This window comes from Lingula anatina, chromosome 1 (genome assembly GCF_051362555.1).
Source record: "Lingula anatina isolate TDL-2025a chromosome 1, LinAna3.0, whole genome shotgun sequence".
Taxonomy (NCBI): domain Eukaryota; kingdom Metazoa; phylum Brachiopoda; class Lingulata; order Lingulida; family Lingulidae; genus Lingula; species Lingula anatina.
This window is the reverse complement of record NC_141767.1, coordinates 67,829,350-67,851,291: the sequence shown is the minus strand read 5'-3', so window position 1 is coordinate 67,851,291 and position 21,942 is coordinate 67,829,350. Positions and strand designations below refer to the sequence as shown.

The 21,942-nt window shown below is 37.7% G+C and overlaps 1 protein-coding gene across 3 annotated transcripts; it reads left to right on the top strand.

Annotated features, from left to right (window-relative positions):
- Window positions 1–62: 62 nt before the first annotated feature.
- Window positions 63–21,838, top strand: LOC106158451 (protein DOP1A-like). Of its 3 annotated transcripts, XM_087011172.1 has the most exons (31): window positions 63–281; window positions 1,565–1,730; window positions 1,998–2,350; window positions 2,857–3,046; window positions 3,448–3,583; window positions 4,511–5,244; window positions 5,475–6,122; window positions 6,381–6,591; window positions 6,883–7,139; window positions 7,423–7,575; window positions 7,796–7,899; window positions 8,253–8,405; window positions 8,936–10,702; window positions 11,178–11,391; window positions 11,665–11,841; window positions 12,118–12,243; window positions 12,516–12,542; window positions 13,526–13,666; window positions 14,022–14,182; window positions 14,486–14,552; window positions 14,734–14,881; window positions 15,168–15,265; window positions 15,557–15,669; window positions 15,918–16,129; window positions 16,429–16,581; window positions 16,966–17,102; window positions 17,303–17,358; window positions 17,643–17,672; window positions 18,619–18,771; window positions 19,116–19,227; window positions 19,441–21,838. In XM_087011172.1, exons 2-31 carry the CDS (start codon window positions 1,584–1,586, stop codon window positions 19,750–19,752), a joined length of 7,290 nt encoding a protein of 2,429 aa, XP_086867298.1. In that variant the 5' UTR covers window positions 63–281; window positions 1,565–1,583; the 3' UTR covers window positions 19,753–21,838. The 3 variants fall into 3 exon arrangements, with proteins under 3 accessions (XP_086867298.1, XP_086867305.1, XP_013389897.2); XM_087011179.1 differs by lacking the exon at window positions 12,516–12,542 and having other exon boundaries at window positions 92–281; XM_013534443.2 differs by lacking the exon at window positions 17,643–17,672 and having other exon boundaries at window positions 92–281.
- The last annotated feature ends 104 nt before the right edge of the window (window positions 21,839–21,942 follow it).

The following is a 21,942-nucleotide window of genomic DNA, read 5'->3' as shown; positions in this document are numbered from 1 at the left end:
TAATGTGACAAATAGAAGACATTTTCATTCAACAAAAATTCAACAATTTTTTCATTTTTTAATGGAAATTGAATATTTATATAATTTGCTCATTTTTATCAAAAACATTTTGTCTGTGCGGAGGACCGGAAGTATGGGCGACAGGTGATTATGACGAGGAAGGCTTGCATTTTCTTTTACTACTCAATGGAACATAGGGTTTGGCGATGATTGAACAGCTTCATTAATGTTTGATTCATGGAGATAATTTGACGGAAGTAAAGCAAATTGCCCCAAGTCAGGTGAGTAGTGTCACAATGCACAGCATACGCTAGGCGTAATTTTTTGCGAAGAAAAGAATCGTTTTTCGGGAATTGTGTTTCTGCTTTCAGTGCAATGTATCTTGTTAAGTCATTCTTACAAACTAAGTACTTTGTAATTCTGCAGGCAAGGAAGATCTTTTCTGAGAAACAGATTTGACGCCACGACTTTCTCGTGATCTATTAATTTGGTAATGCAGATGATCTCCTGTATGTTTTTGGAGATAGGGAAGCTGCTTTCTGGGTTACATGCCTATAAGTCCCCGCACCGATACTCCCCCACAATTACAGATATACTAAGGGGGAGTATCAGTGCGGGGAAGTATCGGTGCGGGGGAGTATCTGTGCGGGGATGTACCGGTGCGGGGATCTATTAGTGTGGGGTCGTACCGATGCGCATAATACAAAAAATTACTAAGGGGGATTATTGGTGCCGGGGAGTAATGGTGCGGGGGAGTAACGGTGCGGGGGGGGGGGTATCGACATGCCCCCTTTCTGCACTTCCTTACTTTTTTGTTTGATTTCTGCACTTCTTTACTTTTTTGTCTCATCCTTGTCACCAAGATAGTGTTTTACTCTATTCTGACAGCATTAAAATACACTTCTGGTACTTACAAAGAGTATTGCCTGTTCCTTCTGTTTAGTTGGGACACCACGTTTCTTTTGAATAGCTTTGCCTTGTGTAGAGTGAGAGCTTGCACGTCTGCCACTCGTCAGATCTGGAGGGATCTAGGGCATGGTTGGCTCTTACTTTATATGTGTGCATCCCTGTGTAGTCCCCATATGTGCAACAGGAATCCAGAATCCTCTTGGCAGTGACAGAAAACACTACATTACAAACTACTGTAATATATGCACATACTGTGGAATATGCTCTGTGCACAATATCTACAACAACTTCCACAGGACCTTCACTGAGCTCATATACACTGCACACTAATGTTTAAGTTGAGCTCGCACTGCTCTCTTAGTTGTTTAGGGCATTAAAGCATTAAATCCTGTTGACGAAATTTGACAAGGCAGGTGCCATGGAAGTCGCACCTTCTGTTAACATTTCATTGGCTGTCCTGTCCAACTCTGGGCTTTGATGCCCTTAAGACTTGATGCAGCCCGACAGACTTCTTTTTTTGATTTGAAGAGATCATTTTCATTAAAAACTCTTTGCTCCTGTTTTTTAAAAAATTCTATCATGAACATGCTTTGTTACATGTAGCGATTATTGCTTCTGCTCACAATCTCCAACTGTGCAATTTATACTTATACAGAAATCAGTGCAATAGAGCCATGAGTTCCTCATGCTCTGAAGAGGTTGACCTACTTCAGGACTCAAAATATCGATCGTACATCCAGAGTGTTGAAAAAGCCCTGAAAAGCTTTGAAAACACCAGTGAATGGGCAGACTTGATATCAGCTCTTGGGAAACTAAACAAGGTAAATTACTTTCAGTTTTGACATTTTACTTGAGTTAACTTTGTTTTTTAAAACATCCGAGTGTATGCGTAGTTGTGATTTTGTTTTTGAACTTAATTGTTCATTATTTATTTATTTTTTTATCTGTTTATTTATCTATATTTTTCTGAGAAAAAACTTCAAGTTTATATGTAAGATCATCTCAATAAGTTAATTAGCATGTTGAGTGGATGTGCTTTATATTTAAGACTTTCTGAATATGCAACATATGACTTTTCTTCCCACCAGGTGCTCCAGTCTCACAAAAAATATGACGTGATACCTAAAAAGGTGACCATTGGGAAGCGTCTGGCCCAGTGTCTTCACCCAGCCCTTCCAGCAGGGGTACACCTCAAGGCAATGGAGACCTACGACATCATATTCAATACCATAGGGACCACGCGGCTTGCCAAAGACATGTTCATATACAGCGCAGGCCTTTTCCCGTTGTTGTCATTTGCTGCAATGAATGTCAGGCCAACGCTGTTGGCTATTTATGAGAACCATTTCTTGCCTCTTGGCCAGAGTCTCCGGCCTGGGCTAACTGGACTGCTGATGGGGGTGCTGCCAGGACTGGAGGAGGGTTCTGATCATTTTGACAGGTTTGTTGTTAATGTTATATGTAAGTGTTGGAAATGTGAAATTAGTTGAGTGGGTGGAACAATAATTAAATTGTGTGTATGTTGGACAAAGTTATCTGAAAACTCAGAGAAAACATTTTGCTGAATTTTATTTCACTTGAATTATTTAATAAACTGGTTTAATGGTTTTAGCATGAATACAGTACTCAGAGTATGTTTTTAAGTCTTCATTTTGTAAGTCATCACACATAGGTAATAGTTTTTGTTATCCTCCTCAGACATGCTGAAACTAACAGCCCTACTGGTCATGACCGATATTAATTTTAAGGACTGACAGAAATTTCTATTCAGTTGGTCCAAGCAACTGGCAACAATTTTAAGAGCTGCCATTTTGAATTTACAGTTAGTCTGGTAAAATTTTCTGGTCTGGCAAATTTTCATAGCTGCAGTTCTGAATGCCTGGCTGTTAAAAAAATTATAGCATGTCTGTCTCCTGCCTGTGTGTCATGAATTTTTTTTACTTTCAGAACAAACTCTCTCCTGGAAGAATTCTGCAAGGTCACAGATTCCACATTTTTCTACGGTTGTCTATGGGAGTGTGTTCTGTCTGCCCCCACCATCCGTCTCCCTGCAGTTAACTATGTACTAGCCCACTACAACAGGAAACTGAGCATGGAGGATCAGCTGTATATCATGGGCACCAACATTGACATTATGGTAATATTCTCTAAGTTCTGAATTCACACAAAATGACACTGATGAATTTTGTATGATTTATATGGATGTACTGTAAATAGAGGTACTTATCAGAAGAGGACACAAGTTATGCTGGTTGTAAGTTATTAAGATGCATTTTAAAAGATTTTATTTTTGTGCAGTTTTGAAAAAGTTCTGTTTGACCATTACACTCAGGTTTATATATGTTCATGCATAGTTTTCGTGAAATAAAGATTGACATTAAATGTTTACATAAATATGGCTTACTATTTTTAACCAGACCAAAAGAGAGGAATGAAAAAGCCAAAGCACAAATATCTGGTCAGCAGTGTCAAATGAATGCAAACAATGCAAATATCCAAAATTAATAAAAACATTACCATGATTGTTTGTAATTTTAGGTTCAAGCTTTGAGTAGTGCCGTAGAGGATAAAAGTGCTCTGGTGCAGCGTAGTGCTCTGGAACTGCTGCTCAGTGGTTTCCCCATGCACAACAGTCAGCTGACCAGACCAGACATGATCAAACTACTCACCTCTGGTATGTGATACTTAGTGCACATTCAGAACAGTGGACTAACAGATGGCGACCCATTTCAAAGCTTGCTGGTTAATTTCCAATTAGACACTTTATAGATTTCACATGGGGATTACGCAACAAGCATTCAAGTAGATCAGCCATATTTGATCCGCAGATCTGTTGATCCGCTGTTCTGAATGTGCTCTTCATTACTATACATAAGAGTGTGAATCAGCAAATGTTTATCAATCCGTATATATTTATATGTGCAGGAAAGGTAGCACCCTGACAATATGGGGTAATGACTCGGATCTTTTCAATGGGCAAAAATTTTTTAACTTTCAGGTCCTGTCTTATATAATCACAAAAATTATATTTCTACATAGTATTTACGGTGCTCTTACTGCATAGAATAGGACTATAGAGTAGCCTGCATTTTGATTTTGTTGCTAGCACTGAACAGGATTGTACTTAGTTAAAAAAAATTATGACTTAAAGAATACAGTATCTGTAAAATTCACAAATTTCCCCATTGAAAAGATCAAGTTATTACCATATCTGCATCAGCAATATGAATGACCCCTGGGATTATTAGCTAGCTCAACTCATAATTGTAGGCTGCCAAAATGGCCAACCAGTGCATGATGGCCCATGGCACCTAATTTAGCTGTAGTAAGAATGTATGTCATTGAATAATTATTAGTAATAACCACAAACTTGTGATCATACAAGAATTCATGGAATCATTGCACCACAGTCAACTTTAGTGCAAGAAACTCTGAATAATATTCATAATATAATGATTATTATAATAGCAGTATCTGTTATTATTACCTTTTTATTTCTGTCCTTGAATGGCTGCAAAGATATTGTAAAAATGTGTATTGTACCTGACTTGAAAAAAAATTGTTTAGTATTCATTTACTTTACTAATAATTGATTTTACAGGCATCTATGTGGTCCTGCGGCGAGACATGTCACTAAACAGGAGACTGTATGCCTGGTTGTTGGGCACTGATGTCAATGGAACACCTCTCCTGTCTGTACCCGAACAGCACAATAAGCAGCTGAAAAGATGTGACAGCAGCGAGAGTGGGGAGACGGAATTACATTACTTTAATACATATTCTAAAACCCTTCTGGTCCTGGCACTGAAGTCAGTATTGAGTGAGGAAAGAGGGAGTGAAGAAGAAAAAGAAAACAGAGGAAAGCAAACTTTGAGTGCTGGGCTGAAACCTTTCAGAATTCTTATCAGCTTGTTGGACAAACCAGAAATTGGTTCCTCGGTTGTTGAAGATGTCTTAGTGGAGGTGTTCAGGTGTCTGTACAGAGAGTGTGCAGTGGAGCTGCAATCAAAATTGTCCAAGAAGTCTCGTGGTGATATCTATAGAGAGGGTTCCATCTCTAGCATGGACATGGGAGCATTTCACTCTACTGAGAACAATGTCAGAAAGCATGATCGTCTCAGCAATGAACTAATCAAAACAGCCAACTTATTCTTTGGTACATTTGAACCCTATTTCCTGTGGGACTTCTTGACAAAAACCTTTGAAAATGTTTGCAAAGCAAAAGAGCCTACTGCTGAGAAAGGAAAACCAAAATTTGGAGCAGCTTTGACTTCAAACCTAGGTGTTTCAGAGTTCTGCAGTTTGGCCAGTTTTCTACTGGATACAGTGACATTGGTAAGTTGATTATGAACTCGGGGATCTCATAAAGTATTGTTTCTATCAAAAAAAGTTAAACACCAAGTTGAAAAAAAAATGGAGACTATGAAGAACCATTTTGTTGCCCTGGCACGATGAAAAAAAACCCCAAAAAACAAATAACAATAGAGTGGAACATGAAAGTCTTATTCTTCAGCATGTTGTATATACAATGTAAAAGTTAGCCCTGCCTTTTTTTTCTCTTGTAGGAAACTTACACAGAAACTCAAACAGAATACCTTCCAGAGCTACTTGGTCACATTACCACATCAATAACAGACCACTGCAAGGTTCTTACAGATTCTGAGGTGACTGACGCTCTCAAACTGTGCTCCAAAATCCTGGCTCATGTGCTGCCATCTATGACTCCCTTGTCTGATAACGACAGTGACAGCAGCTGCGATGATGAGGATATGTTTGATGGGAATTGCTCTTCTGTAACTCTGACATCTGCCACTCCAGAGAAAAGAGGAAATGATTCAGAGATGGCGTCAAGGGAGGGGTCTCTGGATCCTACAAGGAAGACTGATGATGAGTGCTATGAAAGTGCTGTAAGTGATCTGGAATCTGACAAGACACATCCGTCAGATCCATCAGATAAAGGAAAGTTGACTGTCCCAGGCAAGGGAGAGTCCAGTGCTAAAAATAAAGACAAAACACCTCCTCGTAGTCCACTGAAGCTGTACACTTCCAAGCACAGTGCAGACCAGATCCCTAAGAAACCATTAACAACCATGCAGGCATGTGTGCAGTCTTTCCAGACATTCTTTACTACATTTTCTTACCATAGGATCACCCCAGACACTGGAGTGCTGGATGACTGCCTACAGAGACTTATGAAAGGCTATGAAGACAAGGTAGAGACTGGTCTTCCAAACTAGAATAGAGTAATACATTATAATATTGTTGACGTTGGAATGCATTCAATTTGGTGCCGTTTGAAAGTGAAAATTTTTTATTGGAACATTAGTTTTGATTTAAATTTATTCATTTATTTTGCTGACATGATGGATGTGTGCTTATGTAATATGTTTTAATATGTTAATATGTCAATTGCAGTACTCTTACCACCTCAAATTAACTAAATTGATGTGCCAATTTTACATATCTACTAGGTATATTCAGAGGATAACGACACTAGTAACTCAGAATCAGATGACAGCCACAAGCCAACTGGAGATGATTTTAAGATTCAGCCCCCTTCCACAGCAGGAAAGCAGTGTTCTGAAGCATTCATGGCAGCATGTCAGTTGTTGATTGATTTCTCCAGCTTTCCTCTGTACTGTACTGATCACAGCCTGATTCTGGACAAGACATTTGGTGTTGGTATGTAAGAACTTGAAACTTTAAGAGAGGTACTTGTAAATTAATGTATTGGGATTGTGTAATTTTTGTATGTAACATGATACAATGCAGTTGATTTGTTATTAAAGAATGACTGTCTATACACATCAATTTTCATGCTGTTTGCTTTAACTTTAAGAAAATAGCATGAAGATGCTATGGTAGCTTTACTGAAAATAAGTCAGGAATGGTATATTTGAATTATCTATCTGTTCACTGTTGAATGTGATATAAAATTAAGATTCATTAATGATGCTATATTTCCCTCCCCAGATGGTGATATGTTTCCCCCCTGGCTGAAGATACTTCTGTCCTGTGCCTGCTACATGGACAACTTTGACATCCAAGCTGGTGCAGTCAGTGCCATGTTAGACCTGCTCACTCTCACTGGGTCCATACTGGACCAATGTGAAGACCTGGCCAGGAAAAGACATTGCTCAGCCAGTGACGGGACAGTGTCAGTTGTCATTGTGCCCCCACTGGCTCCTAAGGTCTTTAGACATATTAATGGGACACCTAAGTTTTATAAGGTAATGTCACACAATTTGGAGTTTATTTCTTAAGCCAAGAGTAATGCATTTATAAATAAGTGCAATTTATAAATGGCATACATTGCATTACCAGAAAAGATACTTATGAACTCAAAACGAAAATAAAAAAATATACTTGGAGAATATTTTTTAAATTGAAAGTTAACCATAAAGAAGTATACTTTTAAAATGCCAAAACATTGTATTTATTTGCTAGAACACAGTGGGTATTATGTTATAGACTGTATATGCATATCAAATATTGCCTTTGCCTTGTGTTCAGATTGTTGCTGAAAGACTGTGGTGCTACCTAGGACAAGACAGTCCCAATTGCCACCAGAAGGGTGTGGAGTTGTTCTTCCAGCTGCACCAGCTTGCTCCCACAGAGTGGGTGTGTGAGGATGTGATAGGGAATGCACTGGTATCAGAGAATGAGGTGAGAAAGCAGGCCTGAAGATGAGATTGATCAATTTGGTGAAGATTATTGAATGATAGATATAAAATATAATTCTATGATTAAGAAACTTATTATGTGATTAAGAAACTTATATTATCTCTCAGATATGGATATTGGAAATTTTGATTCTAGATATAAGATTGTTTAAAAGTTTCACAGCAGAATAGCGTTGTATGTAAATTGATATTTCCTAAACTAGCGAGAGAGGGTTGAGGCTCACCAGAAGTTTGCAGTGTTATGGCACCTGACGAGAGAGGTCAGACACAAGCCAGGCATGCCACAGGTCAAAAGAACTTTTGAAAGGTACAGAAAAGTATATCTCCCCTTATATGCTACTCTTTTGTTAAATTAAATGTGTACACCGCATAGTAAAGGGGTATCAAGTACAATGCAAGTGGGTGCCAAACTTAATTAAACTGTCTACAGTCCGCTTTCTAAGGGGCTGTTCAGGGTGAGTGAGATTGCAAAAGCCACTGCTATGACCAAACTCATTCTAAACAGCCCCTAAGATGACAGTATTAATGAATCATATATGTATGTATTTGGTCAAATCTGAAAAATTAATACAAAATTCATTTAAGATATTACAGTCATTTTTCTTCATGTCATCAAGGGATTGTCTTGACTGTCTCTTACTCTATTCTCCTGTTTTCCAGGTCTTTGTTTGTGCTGCTGGACAGCCTGATTCTGGACAGCAGTCCAACCAAGATGTTAGCCACTGAATGGTTACAACATGCTATCCAGAGGGGAGATATCAACAGAGTTCTGGAGCCTGTACTACTGCTGTTACTTCACCCTGATACTGCCAGGTAAGTTATGTTATACTGTTATATACAACATGCTATCCAGAGGGGAGATATCAACAGAGTTCTGGAGCCTGTACTACTGCTGTTACTTCACCCTGATACTGCCAGGTAGGTTATATTATAAAATGCTATAATAAAGTTAAATTGTGTGACTGCTTTCTTTTCTTTGTTGTGACAGTGCACAAAACAGAAGGAAAAGACAGACTACAGGCCCGTAGCCAGGGGGGGTTCGGGGGGTTCGAAAGAACCCCCCTGTTTGCTGGAAAAAGGTCCACTTTGGGTAAAATTTGACCTAGGTACGTGGGGATTATATGGTAAAAGGGACACTTTTTCAGAAAAAGAACCCCCCTTTTGAAATTGCTGGCTACGGGCCTGGACTACTGTATGTTTGAATGATACATAGTTTTGTTAGTGAATTATTTTGAAAGATATCTGCTTAGGCTTGAATGTGAACAAAAATTCCCTGAAGTTATGAATTACTTGCAATTAAAAAGGACTGAATTTGAAAATAAATAATTGTACTTCTATTTCAGGATATCAATCCAACATGTTGATATCCACCAGCCTAGAAAGGTCAGGCTTTCAGAGAGCAATGATGAGTCGGATCACGAAGCCAAAATCTATGCCATCAGCAGCGAAGGAGGCAACGTCATCTATCATGTCTCCAGTGATGTCAAACAAGTTGGCAAGAAGAACGCTGAGGACCTTAGAACCATGGCTGCCTTGACAACCATTGGTGAGAAGGAAACAACAAAGATAGCCCCCGAGAAAGTTCACCAAGATCTTTTCTTTGAAAAAGTGAACCCAGATGCTATGAATATGTTTGTTAATCCATTTGGGTCCAACACATCCCTGGATAAGGCAATGAGAGAGGGGTATGAACCTCCCCCCTCAGAGTTTCCTGATGTCGGCAAAGTGAAGAGACTAGATAAGGATATATGCCAGAAAGAAGGAATAACATTTGACGATGATGTGGACGAGGAGGCAAAGGAGGTAGAGGAAGACAGTGATGAAACAAAAGCTGAAGATTTTGCACAGGAAATCGTTGAAGAGCTCCTGGATCAAGTTCTGCATAATGTTGACAAGGATGCAAACTCTCAAGGCAGTCAGGAGTCACTTTGTCAGGACAGAGACCAGAGAAGCAGCAGTATTGTTTCCAAGGCAAGCAGCAATGAGGATCTGTTGAACAAAATTCAGAGTCGAATATCTGAGGTCGATTCCAGCAGCGAGTGTGATCCTTTGTCTGAGAGACGAGAAGAAATGGAAGAAATCCCAGGAATACATCCTCTTCACACCCATATTCTGCTGTACGCACAGAAATACGACTGCCAGAGAACTCTGTATGCTTTGACTATATTGAAATCGATGATTGCCAGTAATCCCAAACTCTTTATGTGCACCATAGCCTCTACCAGTATTAGCAGCAGGAGGACGGCACATCTTGTTAAACTTCAAAATCTCTTGGCTCGCCACAGGAAGTCTGTGTTTGGGAAGAATTTCTTTGGTGACCTGACAGGAGAGGCAGCCACCTATAGGAACAGCATGTATCTTGAAATCCTGATCTCTGTGTGTCTGTACTTTGTGAGGAGTTATTACCCAAACTTGATGACCAGTGAGCTGTCTGAGCAAGAGGTGATTGGGAACAAAGAGGTCCAGATTCTTGCCACTGAAGTCCTAAGCTCCCTGCTGCTAGAGATGATTAGTGTGGTCAAGGAAAGTGGCAAATCCTTTGCCTTTTATGCCACAGAGCTGCTGAATAAGTGCAAGGTGCAGAAAGCTGCGTTACACTGTGCACTGTCAAGTGTGTATAACACAAGAAAGTTGGACACTTCGGCAAAGAATATCAGCTTCACAGACGCTATTGTAGGCTTCAATGACAACTACATAAACCTAAGCACCATAGATGCATTCCAAAGTAAACTGCTCAATGTATTGCTGAAAATTGTCATCTTGGAGGACTGCATTAATAAGACCAAGACTGACCAGGACCAGACTGTGACCACCTCAACAGACTGGGAAAGATCCCAGGTCACCTTCGTACCTCAGCTTCTGTCGTCTGCCACATTCAAAGCACGCCAGCCTGTGGCATATCAGGGGATGTTTTTGTCTGCCATATTGAGTGGGTTGAAGCAGCAGCACATGGCACACATGCACCAGCAGTGGATGAGGCTGGTCATCTCATGTCTTCCACATGTAGGCAAAGCTCTGCCAGACTTGGTCAACAATGTGGTCTGTCAGCTGTGTAAAAACCTGGAATTTTTGGCCTCTGAGTATGCTGTGGGTGGAGGAAACTATAGAAGGTGGGCACATGACTTTTATTATGTGATGGCTTTTGTGAAATACAAATGCATATGAAATCATTTTAATGTTAGAATTTATTTTCATCTAGCATACCAATAATATTTTATTATAAGGTTCAGCCTTAAATTTGTTCTTAACCTACATGTATAGCTAGCTAGTTTTAAGACATATTTTTGTAATAGTGTAACATGGAAAATGGGCACCTTTATATAAATACATAATCATTAATGCCCAGTGATGAAATCATCCTTGCGCTCCTAGCATTGCCAGTGTCTTTCATATATGATTGATACAATGTCAATGTGCAGACACTATACAGGGACCTGGATATGTTGTCATGTGGATGACTTTCCAGGGCTGAGGGCCGACACCAATATCAGATATAAGTTCCATATCAACTGTAATGTCATTTTACCCATATAACCACTTTCTTCAACTTACTTATTACATTCATTTCATACTATTGAATTTTAGAACACCTCGCCATCCAGATAAAATTCCCCCAGATCATGTGATAACAGTGCTTGAAGGTTTGACAGGCATCTGTCACTTCTGTCTCCTTGACAACACCAATCAGGTGTCAGTAGGTGGGACTTCAGCAGCCACTTCTGCACAGTCACTGGAGAGCAAAAGTTCTGGGCAGATCTTCAACAACCTGATCCACGTGTTCAACCCAGCACACAGCAGGGTAACTAAGGAAATAAGCAAAATATCTTAAGGGCCAGTTTTTGGCTTCATAATCACATTTACATTTTTGGTCATTCATTTTTGCCATGTTTGAATTCACTTATCACAGTTGGGCGTGGCAATGTACATATATACTTCCAGTAGCTACATGAAAGTGCTATGATAATGCACCAGATATCAAAATTTTTAAATATAAATTCCCATGTCTCCATATTCAACTCAGTACCAATTCAGTAGCATCAATTTTATCTTTCTATTGATTAATTTCTCCAAGGAACCCAGTCCCCTGAAGGAGGTTGGTCCCCTCCCCCCAGTGGTGGAAGCCAGGAGACTACTGTTGAGTATCCTGCCCAGGGTGATAGCTGCCCTCACTGTGCTCTGGAAGGCCATTGATATCTCTGAGGCCAGGGAGGATGAGGAGCAGCCATGTTGGACTATGGGAAGTCCCAAGGTAAGGTGAACTGTTTTTGAAAGATTATTGCAAGGTGCAGTTTTCACTTTTCAAAATTTCGCAAAGGTTGTTTAAAAAAGAGACAAATATATCCAGGGATATCTTTAAAATTGTGTTATTGGAATGTTATTAAGGTAAGTAGTGCGTTGAAGTATCACCTTGTTAGTAGTAAGTTATACCTTTCCTAGAATGTATGAAAGTGCCATAGTGATTCTACAAGCAATTATTAGCCTTTTTAGCCTTGATGTGTTGTGAAATTGGTTGTTTTATATGCAGGCTGTACGTCAGTGTATCTTGGAGTTTCTGAGTCCTATCTCGCTGTACCATGGTGTGAACCTGCTGGGCTCTGTGGCTGTGGTATGGAATGACAGAAGGAAAAGAGAGGCTGGGTCACATAGAAAGGTAAGAAATCAAACTTATTATTTAAAAATATGCATCATTTTCAAAATATATATTTTTTCAAAAATATACATTCAATATTTAAAGCTTCTCAAAACTTTGCTTTTGGTTTAAGCCACTTAATCTTCCGCTACTAACTTTAAAGTTTGCTTCTGCTACCATGCTTTTCTTAGAAATACTGAAATTACATAAAATCATGAAAAATTGTGTGACAGCAGTAATATCCATATCCTTTTTATAACATGTTTTATTTTAAACTTAAATCTTTTAATCAGAAAAAGGCAAAATGGAAGAAAGTAGAAGTAAGTTGGCGTGGCATGGGAGCTTTATTTTGAATCAGATAATGAAAGCTTGAAAAGATTTACATTATCAAGTAGACATACTTTGTGGCTCAGTCATTTGAATATCCTTATTATCGGTGAAGGTTAGATGTTGTGTGACTATCCTGATATGGGCTGCTTTTTGTGTTGGTGCAGATAATCTTAAGACTTAAAATTAATGCATGAGTTGATGCTTTTCTTCTTGAAACGTACATGATTATGATGTCATTGATGATGTAATAGATAGTACTTTGATAATTCAAATTAGATTTTATTTTTCTACAAGTCTCTTTAATCCACTACTATCAAAATGAAAAAAAGCATTGCCACTGCACATATAAAAAAGATCTTCATGTTGTGTCCAATTTGGGCATGAGTAAATGAAATAGTTCTTTAGGTTTGTGAAGGGTCTTTTGGGGATTCATTGAATTTCATTGAATTTGAATTCATTGAAACCTTGCTATTCAATTTGTAGGAGGGACGTTGCATTGTGTGCTATCGGTGTAGAAGTAGTACATCACAGTGCTTGGTTTAAAGGGGGCAGTTCATGTAGTATTGAAAAATGGTTGAAACTGGACAAAAAAAATCCAATTATGATTTGATTTAGAGCTGCTGTGTTATCATGAACTTTTTTTCTCAAGTTTGCACATGCATTATGAACTCATATGATTAGAGCTGTGCAGGATACAAATCTCATTGCTGTTTGGTACACCATTGTCATTGATAAGGATACTATATCAAATGATGCAGGCAAAGAAGATTGTTGTAATCAGATTTATAGTTACGAGAATGATCTTTAAAGTAACTAAGTAAGCACTTTTATTCTGTGCATTAATATCTTGATGCAGAAAATGATTGTTAACATAAATTAATGCACAATTTTTTGTTCTTTAAACTTCAGTTTTACACAGAAATAGCTGTTTCTGTCAAAGACTGTTTAACATTATAATAACTCCTCACTCCAGGTAATTCCAAACTGGTGTGAAGACCAACTGTTGCTGGTTGAATTGGTCAGTTCTGTCCGAGTACTGCCCACTGACACCCTGATCCAGACCCTGAGACAGGTGATCAAGTCTCCTCCACCCACCAACCAAGACAGGAACAAGGTGAGAATACTGTGGTGTATAGAGAAGAAAATAGATTGATTAACATTGATATTCTTTTCTTGATTACTGTTTGAAAATGAATTAGTGGAATGTTTTAAGTAATAGAAAAATGATTTTCCATTCTTTAAATTTTATCATGTACCCACGTATCTGATATAAATGTTTTAGAATTGGTGGTTCCTTTTCCGTTTTTGGGTTTGCTTTCCAACTTATTGCTTCTTAAATTTTTGTATTACTTTTGGTTTTGTATTATTCCACATACAGAAATGAGTCACCCTTTTATTAAACTTAAATGAAATCAAACTCAAACTAACTCATCATTACTAATCAAGTATTTAAATATTTTATCATCCAGAAGCGTGTTCCCCTGGAGGTGAGCATGCTGCAGTTCTTCTATGCCTATGTGGAGAGGACACCTGCCCCTCAGCTGCTGGACAGCTGGTCCTCCCTGCTGGCACTGTTCAAGGAGGGACTTCAACTGGCTCTGGTACCCCCAGGACAGTTCCTGCTGCTGGGGTGAGTCTGGCCGGGTTCACAGCAGGAGTAACTTGGACCAGAAATAGTTTAGTGACATCACCAGTAGACCAGATAGCATAAAGAGCAAATCTTAGAATTTTAAGCAAAGTTATCATCTGATGACTTCAATATATTGGTTGCTTGCTTGCTAGCTTTTATCAAGTATCTGTATTATGAAGCTTTTTATTAGAAGATAACCAAACCAATTTATTTTGGAATTCAGTTTGTGACTTTCATTCAAAAGCCACATGTATTTCACATGCTGGATAATTTTAAAAAAAGTCTTATCCTCTTCATTTGCAGTATTTTGCATGTGTTTGTGCATAAAATACCCCCAATGGAGTCCAGGAAGGATCACAAAGATCTGCAGGTACAGTGTCAACATCTTGTCACTTTGTATACATAGCCATTGATAGCAGTTTGTTTCTTACGATAAATGTGCGAATCATTTAAAAGTGGTGATTGCTGAAATGTAGAACTTGAGATATTGTCATTGGCATTTCATAACAGTGGACCCATTGTAACAGCATGTTGTATTTATTACTACATAGGATATTGCTCAAAAGCTTCTAGAGGCATGTAGCTTGATTGCCGGCTCTTCCCTTGAGCAGACGACATGGCTCAGGAGGAACCTGGCCGTGAAACCAGGCCCCCAGAATGATGTTGTGGCGGCAGAAGACCATGAACATGACGCTGAGGGTACAGACTCTTTGCTAAGCATTGAAATGCCTGGAATTACAATGAAATGTTCACAAAAAATATTTGAATTGAGATCAATTTTAGGACCTAGCTTTGTTTATTTAAGACTTAACTATAATTTTAGTGCCAAGGTTTTTTGCCAAGTATTTATTATTACTAAAATTAAACACAAGTTTAATGAATTTCAAAATATTGTAAGAATGGAGTGCTCATTGATTGATAAAAATTGAAAGTATTGTTGCTAAGGTTCAAACTTTTTAATTTTATTTTGAATGTCAATTTTCAGGACCTTCCTCTGTCCCATTGACCCTTGCTCAGTCCAAGGCAGTCCTGAGCTCCAGTCATGCTCAGTACAGTGTTCAGGCCCTGGTCATGTTGGCAGAGGTAGGTGGAACACACTCTCTGAAATAGTGGAACTGTGGCAGAATGTGGAATCTGCTATCCAGTAATAAAACAATGTGGAATCCAGTTTGAAATTGTGGCAGAACATGGAACTCACTCTCCATAACAGTGGCAGCCTGTTAATCTCAGATTGTATTCTTAATTTTTAAGTGCACCTCTTTCTGACAGTGGTCAAATGCATATGCTTTGCTGTACTGTAAAGTTTGGTTACTTTATATCAACATTGTTTATGTGTGTGACTCTTTTGAATTTGCTCCATTTGTTCTATTCCAGACAATTGCCTCAGTCCTGGACATAGTGTATGGCAGTGATGAGAAGGACAAAGTTGTACCATTTCTGAATGCAAATATCATGTACCATGTCTTCCCTTACCTCAAACACCACAGGTTAGAACAGGCTACTGAGCTTACAGCAGTAAAACCAGATATAACAGATATAATAGAAAGCCTATAAATGTAACCTTTTTAATCCTTGATGAAATATTATTATTAAAAGCTAATTAAAATATGATTTTGAAACAGATTTGAAGTAGATTTATTTTAAATTAAAAAGTGATCTCTTTTATTTTTGACAGTTTCGGACAAATCCTGTATGCATTTTCTGTATTATACACTGATATTTCTGAATATTTCAGCACACACAACCTCCCCAGCCTCCGTGCCTGCTCCCAGATCCTGTGCAGCCTCAGTGGATACCAGTACACAAGGAAAGCTTGGAAAAAAGAGGCATTTGAGATGCTTCTTGACCCAACCTTCTTCCAAATGGACGTTATCGCTCTTCAGAATTGGAGAATAGTCATAGACAACCTGATGACCCATGATAAAACCTCATTTAGGGATTTGATTAGTAAGTGCTGTCTCCATAAACATGTCATGTGGCTTTAGTAATTATATTGGTGTGATAGCATTACTTAGTTTTATTAGTGGGTTGTTGAAAAGCAACTTCTGTAGGCTGTTTATTGTACTGTTGTTGGATTTTATTTAAATAAACTTAACACACAATTAATTTGATTTATTTATTTATTTATTTATTTATTTATTTATTTATTTATTTATCAAAATATATTTTGTTCTTAAAGCAGCAAGCATCCAAATGTTATCCTGTAAAAATTTCAAATTGATAAATCTGTTTTGGCCATCTTCCAGCTCGTGTGTCTGTCAATCCCTCCACAGCCATTAACATATTCTCCAGTAAAGAGCAGGAGTTTGAGCAGAGAGCACAGCTGTTAAAGAGGCTCTCCTTCACCATATTCTGCAGTGAGCTGGACCAGTATGCTAGATATATGCCAGAAATACAAGGTAGATTTTTAGTAAGGTGTCATTTTTATGCCTGATATTGTGTTGGGCACTGGAGAAGCTGAAAATGATAATATTATAGAGTACTACACTAAACAGTGTTGTTTTTCATGTGACATAATTTTATGGCACAGCAAAAAAGTTAAATAATTGCTTTTACTGAAAGTTTGGTAATTTGTTCTCTGCACTGAAAGCTGTCAGTGTGCCAGAGCATCTTGCTGAAAACCCATGGCATATTGTTTGTTGAATTACTTAGTTTTCAGAGAGCATATACAGTATTTAAATCCTGTCTGTATGTGGGGAAGAAAAAAGTTGTAAGTGGTGCTGTTTGACATACCAGCCATTGTTTATTTGGGTTAACTGACTGGTACGAATGTTATGTTCCAGAGCGTCTTGCTGAAAACCTGCGTAACTCCCTAGTGCCTGCAGTCCAGCAGCAAGTTTTCCTGTGCTTCAGGGTGCTGATGTTGAGGATGTCCCCACACCACCTTACCTCTCTCTGGCCAACCATGATTACTGAGCTGGTGAGGAGACTGGCCACAGAGCTGGCTTGGTGGCTTTAATTAATATATAGTAGTTTTAAGTTACATTGTTTTGAATTATGAAGTGGTTTGCTGTTTAATATGTTTGTATGTGGATTAGACAGAAAATATGTAAGTGGTGCAGTTTGCTATTACAAGCTATGGTTTTGAGTGAAATCTACTTTTTAAAAATTGTCTTTCAGGTGCATGTTTTTCTTCAAATGGAGCAAGAATTAGCTTCAGACTTTGAAGATAGAGGGTGAGTTGTAGTATTTGAATGAAAGTGCAACATGTAATGTTTATAATGAACTATTGAAAAGATGCATCAACTACTTACCCAAGTTTATGCAATTTATACATTGATATTTTTAAAACTGGTGAGAAAGTTGGACGCCTTTAAAGTCTTCCCTTCAACATTTACCTTGTGATTATTGCATTGTCTTTTCAGAGCTACACAGTAACATATATAACAGTTGGTTTTGTACATGCCATGAAAAATATTGACAATTACTTACAAATACACTTGCTTGTCTTTACTTAAAGGATGTTAAAAAAGAATAAAAAGAAATCCAGGTATTGATATTGTGAGATGTGCATGTAGCCTGTACCATGCATAAATTCCTGCCTTCATGTCATTTAATTTCTGCAAACTAACAATGAGGAATGAATAAGAATCAAAGCTGTGAACAGTCAACCCTCTCTGCCAGTCTTGCACAAAATACATGTTGTTTCTGTGACATTTTGTTTTGATTGATATGTCAGACAAAAAGTCTTGATTTATGTTTGGGTCATTGCACATCCGTTCCTTTTTCTGTGACATTGTTTGTTCTTTGTGATAAAATTTTCACTTCACAGTTGTGTTAGTTCAACAGAGTTGAAAAATGGTGCAATAATTTTGCTTTATTGCATTTCTTGGTTATGGGATTTCAAAGGGTTGAAAGAGTAGTATGAATTAAGTTGTAAATATTTAAAGAAAGGGAATGTTCTGTGAAGTGATTTCACCTTGTGTCAGATACATCAGTTTACTGTCAAAATCACAATGTGTGAACCTCCACGTAACTTGCATAAACTGCACCTGTTGAAAATCTCAAATGACTATTTATGAATCATGATAGCATTAATTATTTTGATTCAGCATGTTTGTGTGGATTATGTGTATGATGACTGTGTGAACGCATTCGTACATTATGCACATCAGTTAGTGAATGTGTGGAGTGTGATGTAACATCTAGTGATGCCTTAATTGTTCAGTCATTTTTGTTGTGCATATAGATATGTTTTGTGAAAAGTCAATTTCCTTGCATGAGTATTTGTACGAGTAACTTGCCATACACTGTATGTAGTTTGCTTTGTGAAAATATTCACTTTTCATTTGTTAAATTAACAACAGTGTTATAAAATTCTTCAAAGTTGCAGACTAAATTATCTTTTACATACCTAACAAGAGCTTTACCAGAAACTCATATTAAAACCTTAACTCTATAACAGTGTGTATACCAAGATCTGTATTGTATTGCAGACATAGTCAGAGCATGGCTAACTTGGACTCTACCTGGGCCAATGGTTATCTGGGCCACAGCAGTCCTGACTGGCTGCAGCTGTACCTTGGGGCCTGTAAACTGCTGGACCTGGCACTGGCACTGCCTGCTGAGATGCTGCCACAGTTTCAACTGTAAGTGTCGTGAAGGAAGTGCTAGATCCTATCCCCCCCTCCCCCGACTGCACTAGATCTCCCCCTCCCCCTCCCCCCCAAGTTTCAACTTCATATTTCTGACCTTTTTTTGTTAAAAATTGAGTATTTTTTTTTCAGCTCTAATTTTTAACTACTGTTATAATTGTAGATCATATGTAAAGACTCATGATGGCAATATATTTCATTCAGGGTCAGGAGATAATGGGGAAACAATGAAATTGTTAGAGTAATTTACACCAATAGTTCCCCCTATAGCTTAATGTAGAATTTTATTTATATGGCAATTGGATTTCATAGATGGATTTCCTTTGTGCCATTCTCAGGTATCGCTGGGCATTTGTTGGGGACCCTGGTCTAGAGGAAGAGCAGAGGAAGCCTGGAACATCCTGCTTCTCACCTCACATTGTCAGACTAGCTAAGATTATGAAAAAGAAGGTAATGGCGTATTTCTATCTTTATTTTCAGAAGTTGTTTTGGGTTAGGGTGTGAAACAATTCTTGCAGTTCAAGCATTTATAATTTTATTTTATTTTAAATTGATTATCCTTATGTAAAAATGTTATTTTAATATGGTCAGGGTTATCAGATCTTGTTATTCTTGAGTATACATATTTTGTCACATTTAACTCAAATCTGAACTCTTTTTCAGTCAAAAGAGCAAGTCCGCCTCATTATGAGAGAGCCAGGCAAACCTCTGCTAACAACCTCCTATATCAAGACACTGTACGACCTGCATGGCTTTTTCAGCACCCTTAGCCAAAGCAGCCAATCTGGATACAGCTTACAATCAGTTTCAACAGCAGATGGCCAATCAAAGTCAGCCATTCATAAGTCAAAATCTGCCCCTGATATGCGGAGGGTCAACTCGATCACTTCTCTGCCCTCTTTGAGATTGGAATCCATGAGTAACAAGCGGCTGATTGAATTTATCATCGAGAAAGATTTTGTAGAACCTATGTAATTAAATGCAGTCTTGATATGTTCTTTCCAGCAATAATAGTCCATGAAATGGTTGATGAGGACAGTTCATCACGAAAAATGAATATGAATGTTTCAGGATTGTGTCAGTATTTTCTTAAACTGACATATCATATACATGTGTATGTTTATATGTAATTATTAATGGACATTGACTACTGAAGATCTATTGTGTTATTTATTTAATGAAAAATTAAACAGTGGTGGTCCAAACAATAGTAACACAAAGTAATTAAGTATTAAAAATAGTATTGAAGTATTAAAGAGCATTTTTTTCTGTCAATATTTCTACATTCTTGGCTGATGTTCATTTTCATTTTTGACATGCAGCAGCAATTTAATAATGCATGTTAGGTGCATCTGTTTTTTCTATACCTTTATCTTTTCTTTTTTAGTGTGTTTGAGTGCAAAGGCATTAAAGCTTTTCTGTTTATAGAAAACTAAGCTTTTAACTAAATGGTTCATTCTTCTTCATGCTTTTTCATTTTTCTTCATTCATTCGTATTTTGAATTTCAGGATATGGGGGTATGTGGACTGTTCTTGTTTGGGGATTGAAAAGTAATCAAACTGATCCAAATCTTGTTTCACCCTTATATTCATATCTAGTTAAAATATAAAAAATAATGCTAAGGGGCAGTAGAGATGTGCATATACAAAGTAAATGTAATTTATTTTGAATATCAAGAAATAACACTTTTGCTTGATGGAAATTTGGAACCATTGTACTAGGTCCATGGTTCATTTTTAGTTAAGGTGTGGAATATGCACCCTGAGCTTCAGAGATAACTTGACACTAACCTCTTCACTATAGCCTATCTTCATCGTGTCAAGTTACCTCTGACCACATTTGATTGCCTCCGCCGCCCGCCAATCAAATTTAAAGCCCGCACTCAATTACTCATTGAACGATCTAGCCAATGAACGCGAATGAGTCAAAGCGCGCTTTGTTCAAATCCGGACCAATCAAAGATAAGGCTGAATATCAGGGACTTGCCGTAACCTGTGGGCAGCACGCAAAATACATCATCCCTCAGTAGATAACGATGCAGGGCCTCAAACTGCTCTGGTTTCAATTCCGATATACTCATATTTTGCAAAGAATCAAGAGATAACTTAACACATTATTTTACATAGTCACTCGTAGGAGACGCCATGCTTTCTTCGTGTACGGTTATGCACTCGGAACTACTCGGATGTCTCCGCACTCGACAATAACTTTGTTGTTTGTATGGAGCTTGCGGAATCAGCCGAGGATTGCCGATTGACGGTCAACCAATCAGCGTTTTCACCAAACTTTGGTGAAAAATTTTGAAACTTGGATTCGATTGGCTTATGTAAACTAGGTCAAACTATTTTCGTCAGAGGTAACTTGACATGATGAAGATAGGCTATAGTGAAGAGGTATGTGTCAAGTTATCTCTGAAGCTCAGGGTGGGAATATGCGGCTTTTCTGGTTTTTTAAACATTTTGGTATCATTATTTAAACTGAGAGTTTGCATATAATCAGATAATTGTTTCCACATTGATCATTTCAGTCAAGTTTGTACCATTAAAATTAAAATGTATTATTCAAGACTTTTTTCTTATTATGTGATGGTTTACATTGTTTAAAGGCTGTTGTTTTATTTTGACTTTTTTGTACTTTGAGGTTTGTGCAATACTATTATATAAGTACTATTATACTACATCCCTTTCATTAATTGACCAATCAATAAATTACTCGAGGAAATATTATGATCAGAAACATCTCTTAGATGAAATTCCTAGAATTGCAACAATATTACTAAGAATTGCAAGAATATTTCAAGATGAATGACAGTTGCAGTGGTATTTGGAATGTCGGTGCTAACTAGCTATAGTGATCTGTATTAACTGTGATACTGGAGGACATTCTTGATTTTTTCCCCTATTTTTGTTCTATTAAAATTTTTCCTCGACTTGGAAGTTGTTAACTAGTTATATGGAGTTAGTTTGAGTGTACCAGAAGCATTGAAGCTTTATAGACACATTTGTAAGTTCTCATGACAGAAATGTCACAATAAACTACCCAGGTGCTGGTTTATTTGAATTTTGATTGACTTTTACTGAACAAAATGCTATTAACTTAAACTTCTTAACATAAGAAAGATTCATTTAGTATTGCTGCGTTTTAGAAGGTATTGGTTCATATAT

Bases quoted from the DNA above. Each gene is read 5' to 3' on its own strand.
- LOC106158451 (XM_087011172.1), top strand. From the start codon at position 1,584: ATGAGTTCCTCATGCTCTGAAGAGGTTGACCTACTTCAGGACTCAAAA. The intron at 12,543-13,525 runs GTAAGTTGGCGT...TCCTCACTCCAG, and splicing joins CAAAATGGAAGAAAGTAGAA to GTAATTCCAAACTGGTGTGA. The intron at 17,359-17,642 runs GTGAGTTGTAGT...CTTTACTTAAAG, and splicing joins TCAGACTTTGAAGATAGAGG to GATGTTAAAAAAGAATAAAA.